We start from the raw sequence: 13,572 nt of genomic DNA, 5'->3' as shown, positions 1-13,572 counted from the left end.
GCGAATCCCCAGTGAAACACAGCAAAAAGCTAAATCAATAAAAAAAGTGTCATGGTCACATTATTTACATCGATATAATTTAGACCATAAAAGTAAGAAATTCAAAATAATAACATCTCTATATGCCTTCGGACTGTTAGGCCACAAATAAGATTTATTTTACTAGATTTTTACTTTTTTTAATAAAAATCTGAGAGCAACCCAAAACCTGCTAGCAAAGCTGACATACTCAAAATCAAGACTCCCATTGTCATTGTGGTTTATTATGTAAATGTATCAAAAAATATCTCTTTGGCTTTCTGGAAGCCCACAGTTGTGTACAAAGGATCAGGGCAGACTTGTTTCAGGCTCACAATTCATAGGAAGCAAAGTTGTTGCCTTTATCAGGTTTTCCCTGACTTAGGAGTAAGAGGTATCAGTTGCCGTGAAGTTAGTTGTGTCTCACAGCCACCCATGTGTGTCAGAGTATAACTGTGCTCCGTAGGGTTTTTTTAATAGTTGATTTTCCAGAAGTAGATCACCAGGCCTCTCTTCTGGGTAGACTCAAACCTACCTTTCTGCCACCAGGGACTCCGAAGAAGAGGTTTAAGGAAAAAAAACAAAAAACAAAAAAAACAGTTTCCATTGGGCTGATTCAGTCTACTACAGCTACCCTATAAGAAAAAGTAGAGCTGCCCTGTACGGTTCCTAAGGCAGTAATCTTCACAGAAGGAGCCCTGTTGGTGTAGTGGTTAAGCTTTCGGCTGCTAACTAACCAAAAGGCCAGTGGTTCGAGCTCACCAGCCGCTCCGTGGAGAAAGATGTGGCAGTCTGCTTTCATAAAGATTACAGCTTTGGAAACCCTGTGGGGCAGTTCTACTCTGCCCTATAGGGTCGCTCTGAGTTGAAATTGACTCAGTGCCAGTGGGTTTGGTTTTTGGTTTTGGCCATCTTTATAGGAGCAGTCTGCCACATCTTCCTCCTGGGAGCGACTGGTGGGTTTGTACCAGCAACCCTTCAGTTAGCAGCCCAGTGCTTATCTGTAGGGGTCAGTTTTTCAGATCTCACTGAAGACTGTACTGGGACTGTTTTACCACCTTAGTCACTTAGTACATTTCTTCACAAGATATTTTGCTCTCACTAAAGAAAGAAAATTGCTGAATACAAAAAAAAAAAAAGAACCATTGCCATCAAGTCAATTCCGACTCATAGTGACCCTATAGGACCAAGTAGAACTGCCTCATAGGGTTTCCAAGGAATGGCTGGTGGATTCAAACTGCTGACCTTCTGGTTAGCAGCCAAGCTCTTAACCACTATGCTACCAGGGCTAATCGAAAAAAAAAAAAAAAAAAATTGGATAAGTACTTCCTAATGCCCCTGCATGCTTTTTTTTTTTTGGTTCTGGATTAGGTTAGTCCAGAGTGGAATATGCAAAGCTGTTCTTTAGAAAGACAGAAAAGATCAATACTCAGCACTCTCCTTGTTTATTTTGATTTGGATAATGCTTAAGTACCTCAATTAAGCACTCAATTAAGTTTCCCTGCTTTTATCACAGCCCATAAGAAATTCTAATGAGATTTAATAATGCCCTAGCCTTGAGCAAGCTGATAAGGAAACCAAAAGTAGTATTCAAAATATTTAGAGTTTCATTTGTCTTATGGTAGATGTTATCATCTATATTAATAAATGTAATCATGTTATTTAAAATTAAGGTTCATTTTTAACATTGTTACTGAATAAGGTCTGGAAATTATGGCTGAGCAACTTATTTAAGCATAATTGAAGAAACCATTCAAGATATATTTAAGAGTGTTTCACAATATGGGTTGCTCCAATTCTTTAGCATGCTCACTGTTGAATAAAACTGGACTTTCTTTACCTGAATTTCATCCTGGATACCTATGAAATTATTATTATCTTACTGGTATATTTACTTGGTGTGTGTGTGATGGTGATGGTAATGTCTAAGCGTGTGGAAAAAATCACAGAAATTGAGAGAGCTTCTGGGTCCACTTTATTTCTCAGCCCAAAGCTTACAAGTCTCAGAAGAATAAAGTTAAAACAAAACAAAACACATTTAATTGAAGAGCCTTATGAAATTCAATGTTATAGACAGAAATTTAAAGGTAGGCACTACAAGGGAAGTTTACTGTAACATACAGCCAATATTTCCTATGACTGCAGTTTTTCCTTGGGAAGACAGCAGGATACAGTGATAAGGACTCCTCATGGGAGTCCTGTGCCTGGAGCTCCAGCTGAAGCTCTCTGCAGAACCTACAGGTGCGCCGTAGTGGTCCCAACCCTGTCTGCACACAGCATCATCTGGGGAGCTTTTAAAAATACTGACACTTGGGCTCCCTCCTCAGAGATTCTAATTTAACTGGGTGAGAGTTGGGCCAGGGTTTGTTTGAAAACGTCTAGGAGGTTCTAATATGCAGTCAATGTATGTTTACCACGTTAATAAGTATGCCAAAATAATGGGCATACTCCTCATTCTCTGCCATGAATGTGTGTCTTGAAAAAGGCATATGAACATACAATGCTGACTATGGAGCCTTGATTTTACATACGTTATTTTTGTCTGAGGAATCTAGGCAAGAAATTTAATCTCTTTGAGACTCAGTTTCCTCATCTCAAAAGAGAGTAGCACTTGCTTTGAAAGGTTTCTAAAGCTTCTTTTAGTTCTAACACTCCAGATTATTTTTAAGTGTCCTGATGGATGCTTGAACTTCTAAGAGTTAGCAAAGAAAAAGAATCTATTCCATTTGATTTTTTTTCTTTTTTCAGGAATAGGGCCTACCTATTTATTCCACTTTAAATTCCTCCTTTCTTGGATCCTTTTGTATCTATTCTCTGCTCCCCTCCTCTTTTTTTTTTTTTTTTTTTACTGAGGGTAGTTTTCAAGATTGGCTGTTTTTCCCCTCAGTGGGCTGAGGTAAAATTCATGGGAATGATTACATTGAGTTGGTAACAAATGAGCAAGGATAATAGTAGCTCGTTTAAGTCTCAACTAAAACCTTTTTGGGAGCAAAATGGATGACTAAAAAAAAGAAATAAATATTAAACGTGTTTCTGAGCTCCTCTTACCTTTTTTTCCCTAACTTAAACTTTTGAAAATTTTCTTTCCATCTGCTGAAATTATTCACAGCTCAATTTTCTTCACTTTCCTTCCCTCTTTAATATCATAATATGGTATTGCATCAAAACATTAGATTCACACAAAAATGCAGATGGGTGGAGAGAAGGAATAGGAGATGAAAGGAGTAAAGGGCTAAGTCGCCCCATGTGCAGATTTAATACCCTCCTGTGTTTTTCTGTCTTCAGAGTTTAATAATAAAAATAGATACTTGTGCTGGAGTCGATAAAAACACTATCTTGTATCTTTGCATGGGTTTTGCAATCAAGCAAGCCTGAGTTTAATTCCTGTTCCACCACTTAATATATATGATTTGGTACAGGTTTTGAGGACTATAGACCTCAGTTTCCTCACCTAGAACATAATGTTGTATAAAAATAATAGTCAAGTGTAAAGTTTATCTAGGTTTTTTGAAACAGACTTAAAAAAAAAAAAACCTAAACCCATTGCCATCAAGTCGATTCCGACTCATAGGGACCCTATAGCACAGAGTAGAACTGCCCCATAGAGTTTCCAAGAAGCACCTGGTAGATTCGAACTGTTGACCTTTTGGTTAGCAGCCATAGCACTTAACCACTACACCACCAGGGTTTCCAAAATAGAATTATCTGGGTTCAAATTGAAGTTCTGCTACTTCCTAGATGTATGACCATAAGCAGATTTCTAAATCTGTGTGGGCCTCAATTTCCTCATCTGTAAAATGGGGATCATAATACACAGCCAGCGGTGCTGGTGTTAGTACTGTATGCTTGGCATTGGGTAAGACACAATAGGCACTCAATAAATGGTACATTTTTTAATAGGGTGGTTGTAAGGATTATATCAGATAATGTATGTTTAGTGCTTGCCATGCGATAAATCAATACGGTTTCTTTCATCTCAGATAAATTTTTAGCTGTAATCGTTGAAGACAAACTAAAAACCGAAGGCGACTGTGATTATTCTAAGCAGTATTTATGTTTGGGAAACAGAATTACAATGTGTGCCACTTACTCATGCCATGTTCTTCTATTTTTACATATACAAAAAGCCTTTAGGTGTTACATGTATAAAAGAAGTGGTAAAGGGTATCCTGAGAGTTGTTCACGTGTAAGAAGAAAAGTCTCTTTCTACAATTTTGCTTTTTGGGTTTTGTGAGCTGATATGAGTCGGAATTGACTCGACGGCACTGGGTTTTTTTTGTTTAATAGGTATATATTGTTTGGGAATTTTACGGTATTATTTTTAATGACCCAAGTGACAGCTTCTGAGTGATGATCCAGTAGACACCAGCCATGAAACTATGAGCCAGAAGTGCTACTAAAATTTAAAAAAAAATAGTGGGAGGAAAAAAAAGATATGGTGGGAGAGAGGGTTAGAGAAGAGACTATAACTATCCCATTTTGACTTAGAGATTATCAGTGAATTTCTGACTTCCATGCTATTATTGCAGAGAGCCACATATTCAATGCTGCACACTTTTCATGTTTCAGAAAGAAAGTTATAAATAAGAATAGAATCTGCATACAGCAGAATTAACATCTTCCACGAAAAGGGCTGTAGTGCCCTGATGCTACAGGTAACAGGCTAAGCAACTTCACACTTGGCTATATTTTTAATGGTAACTAGTGCTTAATTTTGTTTACTTACCACATTTTGGGTACAAATAGGAAATGAATAGCCTATAAACGCAGGTGCCTCTAGAATACCATACATTTGGTGAAAATATTGCAAAGGAATTGCTTTGGGTATTCATGACCCAAAGCATATGTTACTGGAATGGGATTTATTATTTCAAAACTGTCCTTAGCTCTTGCTTTGATGATTAGATTTTATGCCTGGGTAATTACACTTTAGAATCAAGATGAATTATAAATAAGATGCGTAATGGACTAGAGGCAATGAGTTGTGGAGAACACATCAAGTAGCCTATTCTAAGAGATCAGGCTTTATCTGCATAATCTCTCCACTAAGATATCACTGTAATTATTGTCAGTAAATAGAAGCTTAAGTGAATTTCACAGAACATAGGTGAGGCCACCAATGTAGACGATAATTTGTATGTATTCCCAATTTCTTTCATCTAATATTTGCTTTATTTTTGCTAATTTATGTTTTCATATAAGATGTAAATTATAAATTACTAAAATTAATGGGAAATAAAGTTTAGTAATTTTAATTAATTTTTTTTAAAACTTAATGCGAAAACATGTTCTAGAATATACTATTTAAAAAGCCTATCGATCACAATAAGAAGAGTTTTAAACATTTAAAGTCTGGAATGAAAAGCAGACCATGTTAAAATAATTTTCTACTTTACTAATATTTATTGTTCATAAGTGAACAGTATTATTTTAAATGAATAGAGAATAAAATAGCTGTAGTAACTTTCTCCAATATTTCTAAAGATCGACTTTGATTACTTACTGAATATCTTCCATAACCCATTTAACCCATTGCCATCAAGCCAATTCCAACTCATAGCAGCCCTGTAGGACAGAGCAGAAGTGCCCCACGGAGATTCCAAGGAGCAGCTGGTGGATTTGAACTGTCAGCCTTTGGTTAGCTGCTGAGCTCTTAAGCAGTATCTTCCATAACACAATAATATTGCAGAATCAGAGAATTTTAGAGCTTCAAAATCCAACTAGTCATTCTGTAGACTGAAAAACTATATAATAACTAAGGCCTATTGCAATTAAATGAAACACTGGTGGCGTAGTGGTTAATAGTTCCGTTGCTAACCAAAACGTCGGCAGTTCGAATCCACGAGTCTCTCCTTGGAAACCAAATGGGGCAGTTCTACTCTGTCCTATATGGTTGTTTCACAATGAGACAGACTTGACTCAACAGCAATGGGTTTTTTTTTTTTTTTTTTGGTTTATAGCAATTAAAGGGATTAACTAAAGCCATATGGTTAGTTTACCATATAGGAAGACAATTCTTGGGATAAAGAAAACTTCATTTCACATCTAGAAAAATACCAAGTTTTTTCTGTCTGTCTTTTATCTTTTAATCTTTCATGCTCACTAGGAAGGCAGCATATTTAATATGTGCCAAACTCTCTCTCACTTTTCACATATACACTGCATATGCGTATATTCATCTGGGAGTGTGCATATACACATACATATACATATACTTATTGATGTGTGTATAAATGTATATGTAGGTGTCTACAGGAGTATATAGGAGTTATGATTTAATAATGAAGTGACTTATTTAATTAGTGGTTAGATCAAAGTGAACACATTCTAATGAATATTGTCTTTTAGAGCAATCACACACAAGGCTATGAAGCCAAAGATGCTTCACAAGATATTTGCAGTTATTCTTACAAAACTGTCTTCTAACAATGTGGAACCCATAGGATGGTAACTAAACTGAATGGCACTTCAGTTTACAATGGGGCTTTCACACATATTTTTTAATTTAAATTATCCCTTATGATGATTCTGTAGATGAAGAGCCCGGGCTTCGGCACGTAGTTAAGTAACCTGTCGAAGTGGTGGAGCTAGGGAGCTTTCACTGAAACCAAACTCCTTTTTCCTTCCATTATGCCATGCTTCCTCTCCAGAAACGTATTTACACTGTTTTTAAGTTTTACTTCAGTGTTGATCTAGTATTACTGCCTGTCTCACGTGCCATACTTAATAAAACTTCTGAAATCCTATTTATAAAATAAGATGTATAAAATTACTTATAAATAAATCAATACATGGGTATATAACTAGTGATCACTTTAATAATATTCACCACGACAACTGACTACACACCAGGCATTGGGATGAGTGCTTTATGTTATGTTCACAATTCATTTAGTCTTCCTAGGTTTAAAGATCCTTATGACTAATGAGAAAGAATCTGTTTTATAGGGCTGGAGAAGGTACCAGACGCCCCTCTCATGCCAGGTTTTATTTGTCAGACTCTAGGAGTTCTGTGGGTTCTGCAGGAGACAGACAAGTGTTGTCAGGGTACCTCAGGGGCTTGAACACTTTCTAGCTTAAGCTGAAGGAGGTTTAGTAACCTGTGCAAGGTCTCAGCCCTAGTATATGGTGAAGTTGGGATTCAAACCTAGGCTGTTTAATTTCAAATGCCAGCTTTCCCTGTATCTTATTAATCCAATTAATATTTCATATTCGTAGAAATTAAGTCTATTTCCAGAAGAAAAAGGTCAAGAAAATTTTCTAATTCTGGAAATAGTCAAAAGAGTATCCCATAAAATAAAAAAAAAGCAATTTTTAAAATGTAATGTCTGAATAAGAGTAGCACTGTTGTAATAAATACACATATTTCACAGGTGCCTATTTGGAAGGAAACAGCTCACTATGCATAAGTTTTGACATGTTCAGTATGAAAACATTCATTCAGGTTCTAGTGTAATCCTATCTCATAATCTCTGTGGTTTTCATATCTCTAATTCTTCAGAAGTGGTGCTATGGAAATAGATTAGTTACAGTGAATGGGCCTTATAAAACCATTCTTATTTTCTGATTGTTCTAAGTTTTTACAAATCTTTTAATTTTTTGTCAGACATTTCTTTTCTGTTATGATCCCTACTAACCAAAAAAAAAAAAAACAAAAACAAAAACCCACTGCCATTGAGTTGATTCCTGCTCACAATGACCCTACTGGACAGAGTAGAACTGCCCCATAGGGTTTCCAAGGAGTGCCTGGTGGATTCAAACTGCTGACCTTTTGGTTAGCAGCTGTAGCTCTTAACCACTATGGCATCAGGGTTTCTATGATCCCTACAACTAGTCAGCAATAATATCATCCTACTGCCTTTCACACTGTGAGGAAGATCAAAGAAAACAGGCTAAGGGTTCGCATGAAAGTAGATTGTAGCAAACCTAGTTCTGGGAGTATTTTCATTTGTCTTGTTAAGTGAGTTGAGCTTTTATTTTATTGTAAAGCAGTTTTGTGGGAATTAGCTTACCTCACAGGACAAGCCAGAATAGCCCAGGGGACAATCACATTTTTCTATCAAGTGAGCTCGAGGAGTCACTGCTGTCACACGTCCTTTTTCAGCTACCTCCATTGAGATTTCAGAAATCCTGGAAACATGGAGCATATACTTACATTATCGTATCAGTAAATTAAGATCACCTCAAACACTCAATCCTACAGAAGGAAACTTCTCAAGTTTTTGTCAATAACCTCAAGCTTGTTGTATTGTTTTGAAACTGTTCAAATTTCAGGGGCTCAAATGCCACATTTTATTACTGCATCTTGGCTTCCCCAAAGGTTGAGATTACACATTAGCAAAATATCCACATAAGTCATAAGACTGTAGTAAATTAGATGTCTGATGTCCTGATGAGAAGTTTATAATAAGATTCTTTTTTTTTCACTTTATGAAATGTGAGTGGCTTCGGGTAAACGCAGCCAATTAATTAGACTTTTATATTATTTCAAACAGACAATCTAAGGTTATTGCCTGCTTCGATATCTCCCATAGTCACTACTGAAATTTCTCTTTATTTACTAGCATCTCTACTTCTTTCTCTTCAGTCAGAGTGCCCTTTTAAGAAATTTAGAAAAACATCTAGAAAACAAGTAATGAACATAATCTAATAATATCTATCTATTTTGAGGCAAATAAAACCTTTCAAATTAGTATTTTGTTAACTATATTACATAAATCCTTCAAGTAACTTAACTCACCCTTCCTATTGGTGGAAAGGTCTTCAAAATTGACAAAAGAAATTATTCACTTGGAAATTGTTGACACCCTTTTTATCAATTTGAAGTTATACATTAAAAATATATGTAATCCATAAACTCAGATTATTTCATTTCTGACTGGTAACACAAAAATGTTCTGCAAATAAACTTTTAAATGAGACAATGAATAGTCTCGCTTCAATAATATGTGCCTCCAGGAGCTTAAGGAGTTTGAATCACAAACTTGATAACAAGCACAGGTAGGTTTTATTGAAACTGAATTATGAATGTGCTTTCTGGCTTCATTGACATTGTCATCTGCACTCTGCAGATCAGCCAGCCTTTACGAAACACACATTCAGTTAAAATTCAAATTTTATTCTCCCTTCCTAATAGTAGGAAACCCTGGCGGTGCAGTGGTTAGGTGCTACAGCTGCTAACTAAAAGGTGAACAGTTTGAATCCACCAGGCGCTCCTTGGAAACTCCATAGGGCGGTTCTACTTTGTCCTATAGGGTTGCTATGAGTCAGAATCAACTCCATGGCAATGGGTTTTTTTTTTTTTTTGCTTTTATAGTATAGTAATCTCGGTGGCTTAGTGGTTAAGTGCTATGGCTGCTAACCCAAAGGCTGGCAGTTCAAATCTACCAGACGCTCCTTGGAAACTCTATGGGGCAGATCTACTCTGTCCTGTAGGGTCACTATGAGTCGGAATTGACTCTAAGGGAATGAGTTTGGTTTGGTTTTCCTTACAGACCAAGTAATGATAGTGAGCTATGAACAAACGACTCCCCTTCTGTAAGAAAGACCCTGCTCTTCTTTTCTCCTGGACTTCATGTAGGAGTCAGAAGGTGACTTGGTGTTTCTTGACAAGTTGACTCCATTGGCATCTCCCTGTTATTTTATAGCCCAAGGGGTTACCAGTGTCATTTTCCCTCTTCCACCCTTGCATGCACACAACAGACCAGCAAGTGTTTAAAAAAGCAAGTGAAACATGAAGGGTGACAGCAGCAGATATTTCTGTAATACACCATTTTTCTCAGGGGGTTAGGCAGCAGTAGTTTTGCCTGCATCAAGTATTTGACCAAACTCAGGCTTCTATTTAAAAGAATACTGAAATGCAAAAGTTATCTCCTTCAAATAAACAGATGACAAAAGCAAAGACAAAAACATACAAAGTACAAAATTTACAAAGTCTGAATTTCAAATAACATGTACAACTCCTAAAGTCTACTTCTGAAATTATTTAAAATGTATAACTGAATAATACATAAAGAAGCAAGGTTATGTCCTAATTACTTTGAGGGAAAATTAAAATATATATATATATTTATCTTTCTCACAATTACACTGTCTTACAAAATCAAGGGTTGAGCCCCTGACTTCTTTGTTCTTATCATTGTTAGATGATGACTCTAGTTCTTATTGAATTTAGAAAAAAGTAAAATACATCTTATTTACTCTAAAGCTTCAAAATATGGTCACTGAAATCAAGGATATTATGTTTAGTGAGGTAAATTTTTTTTTATAACATAACGTGATGAGAGACTTATGGAGAAAAAAGAGGAAGAAGAGAAAAAAATATTAATGAAAAATGAATAACAAAATTTCTATCAATTCTACTAACAAAATGTTCTGTGTACACCAAAATCTTATTGCAGCATGGGACAAGTTGCATAATAATATTTGCATAATTACAAAGTTACCTGTTCTATGAAGTGCAAGCTTGCTATGGCTTCTGCCACCTGATTTACATTTGATATTTTAAAATAATTAACAATGTGGTTGACAGCACATTTTTTGGTATACGCTTCTTTGTTATTTCATATGAAAGTAATCTTTTATGTGTCACTTCTATTACAAGTGACTATATATGAGAAGGAAACTAAACAAATACAGTTTTGAAAGTGAATTTTAGTTACTGATTTTTACTTCTACCCAAAGTTCCTAAATCAATCAGTGAAGCAACCTGGATCTTCCACACGAAATAAGAGAGTTTTCTGATCTATTTATGTGTGTAGTATAGTGTAAACATTTAAAATATGGTACGTTTATATTCATTAGGAGCCCTGGTGACACAGTTGTTAAGCACTTGGCTGCTAATTAAAAGGTCGGCAGTTCAAACCTACAGGCCACTCTGCAGGAGAAAGATGTGGAAGTCTGTTTCAGTAAAGATTACAGCCTTGGAAATACTGTGGGCAGTTCTACTCTGTCCTATAGGATCGCTATGAGTCAGAATTGACTCAGTGGCAAAAGGTTTGGTTTTTTGGTTATACTCATTAGTTTCACAAAGAGAATTATTCTGATTTTTTTTGTTCTGTTTTCCTGCCCTGGTCTACTAATTCATTTTATAAAACCATTAAAAATATATACATTGATTGCATGTTCTTATAAGACATGACAGAGAAACTAGACTGTATGTATGAATTCAACTCAACTTCCTGCCTTTATGGTATCAAACTTACCTACATCTGCATATTTCCTCATTTTATCTCATTGGAGGAGTTCCCCCCTTCCACTCAAAGCACATGAATGAACACAATATTGAAGTCTACTAGTTTCTTCATTAGTTATTCTCTCTTTATATTTTTAAAGTTTTCCTTGTTACTAATTCCTTTCTCCATGGTCTGTAAATCTGCTTACTTCTCTTCCAAGTTAAAAAACCATCTCCTGACTTTTGACACTATCTCCTTCCTTCCTTTACAATTATATTCTTGGAAAATAACAGTCTATATTCACAATATTAGGTTCTTCCCTTTTCATTCATTCTTCAAAACTTTGAGATTATTTCTTCCTCAGGACTTCCCTGAAACTGGTATTACTAATGTCACAAGAATAGTATTAGTGTCATGCTCAATAGGTCTCATTTTAATTTGCATCTTTGGATCATATGACAATACTGAATACTCCCTTCTTGAAGTGTTTTCATTCTTTGGCTTCCATGAAACCACATTCATCCTCACTGTTCTTCTGTATTCTTTTTAATGTCCTTTGCCATTTCTTCTTTAACAGTCTTTAACTAAATATTGGTGTTCTTCATGCTCTGTACTCTACTCTCTTCTTAGTAATCTCTCTGGGTGATCCCATCTACTTCTTTAACACCAGCTACCTCAACTCTGTTGATGATCACCACATAGAGATCTCTACCCTTGACCTCTTTACACAGTTTTACACTTTATTTCTACCTATATTTCGTAGTGATTTCCATCATATTGTATGGAAAATGACAATATTGTATGGCATACTGTGGTGAACAAATGAGACTATTCAAGGTTGGAGGAGACGGTTTTGCCTGGTTCCCTGAGATCTGAGTGAGGTCACTTTCTCAGTATCCTTGTTCATCCATGTATAGCATAATTGTTAATTATCTCTGCCTATAAAATACTGTTTGTAAACCCTGTTGGCATAGTGGTTAAGAGCTACGGCTGGTAACCATAAAGGTCAGCAGGTCGAATCTACCAGGTGCTCCTTGGAAACCCTATGGGGCAGTTCTACTCTGTCCTATAGCATTGCAATGAGTTGGAATCAACTCAACGGCAAGGGGTTTGGTTTTTATAGAATACAATTACCCAAGTTTTTGACTATCATTTTAAACTCACCATGTCTAAGGTGAATTCATTATCTTTTCCCCTAATCTCGTTCTCATCGTATTTTACTCTTGATGAATGGCAGTAACTTCTACTACGTGACATGGAAGCAATCCTTGACTTGTATTCTATCATCAAATTCTAAAACCAACCACTTAAATCTTCTTGGCTGACTGATCTCGCTTATAGACCCTAGTATGAAAACTTATCTTGGATTTTTTTATTGTAGTTACCTGCTTTGTCGCATGATATTCCCATAAGTAGCCTTGATAAGAATATAATGAATATCGTACAGTACATCCAAGAAGTCTTCTCGGGTCACAGTCCTACTGATTCGAGGATCATCACCATAATATTTCCATTCTTTCTGTTAACAAGAAAAGAAACCACCCTGACAAAACTGAATGCAGACTAAATGGTATCCTTACACCAAACAACTAATAACCTTACCTCTGTCATTTCAATTTCATGCCTTGTCAATTGGCCAATTAGAGGAGCAGCCATGTGTCTGACAATAATTCTAGCATGAGCAGGAGTCCCACCTCGAATGATAACTTGAGGATTATAAGTAGAGAAACCTGTTTCTTCCCGAGCCTCAAAATAGATTGCATACTTGAGCTTGCCACCATAGGCCATCAACTAGCAAAATACAATGAGGAGTGAAGAGTTAGTTGAATCTCCAAATGACATACTCCCAGAAACATATTTTACTTTGTTCTCACGTGGCTTTCAAGTTCCTGTTCTTACCTTCTTTCCTTCAAATTGTTCTGGAAGTTTCCAATAAAATGGTTCTAAATGGAGATCTTGTTTCACCAGGTCCATGTGTGCAACGATCTCCGGGTGCTGAAAAGCAATGCCCTTGGTAGTTGTGTGCTGCAGTGCCTCATCCACAAGTGGCAGAATGGTCTGCTCAGGGTTCAGTGTTACCTGCATGGGGTCAAGACATAGCAGGGGCCAAGTTCAAGTCTTTGGGAGCACTCCTTGAAAACTAAGTTATGAACCGCATGCCTATTGCCACACTGTTCTCATAAGAAACAGAGCGTATGCATACTGGGCATGTGAGGGCAATGGATAAATGTTTCTGCATGTTTGCACTGTGAAAATCATAACATCTGGTGAAAATCTGAGTCACTGAAAATAATTAAAAGTAGGAAGAACTAATAGAAAATTAAGGTAAAAAACGAGCATGCTTTCCCCCCTAAAATTCCATTCATGTCCTGGTACTCCT

General features: G+C 36.3%; 1 protein-coding gene across 1 annotated transcript in view; it reads right to left on the bottom strand.

Moving 5' to 3' along the window:
- Nucleotides 1-13,572, bottom strand: part of LAMA2 (laminin subunit alpha 2) — a 559,790-nt gene that overhangs the window by 217,809 nt on the left and 328,409 nt on the right. Inside the window, exons 25-28 of the mRNA XM_064294826.1 lie at nt 13,092-13,271; nt 12,795-12,983; nt 12,578-12,711; nt 8,031-8,148 (exon numbers count right to left, since the gene is read on the bottom strand). Of these exons, the coding sequence (XP_064150896.1) occupies nt 8,031-8,148; nt 12,578-12,711; nt 12,795-12,983; nt 13,092-13,271 (621 nt within the window). The remainder of the gene's footprint in view (nt 1-8,030; nt 8,149-12,577; nt 12,712-12,794; nt 12,984-13,091; nt 13,272-13,572) is intronic.

This window comes from Loxodonta africana, chromosome 1 (assembly GCF_030014295.1).
Source record: "Loxodonta africana isolate mLoxAfr1 chromosome 1, mLoxAfr1.hap2, whole genome shotgun sequence".
In the NCBI taxonomy this organism is placed as follows: Eukaryota; Metazoa; Chordata; class Mammalia; order Proboscidea; family Elephantidae; genus Loxodonta; species Loxodonta africana.
The sequence above is the reverse complement of the archived record's forward strand: the minus strand, read 5'-3'. Positions and strand labels throughout refer to the sequence as shown.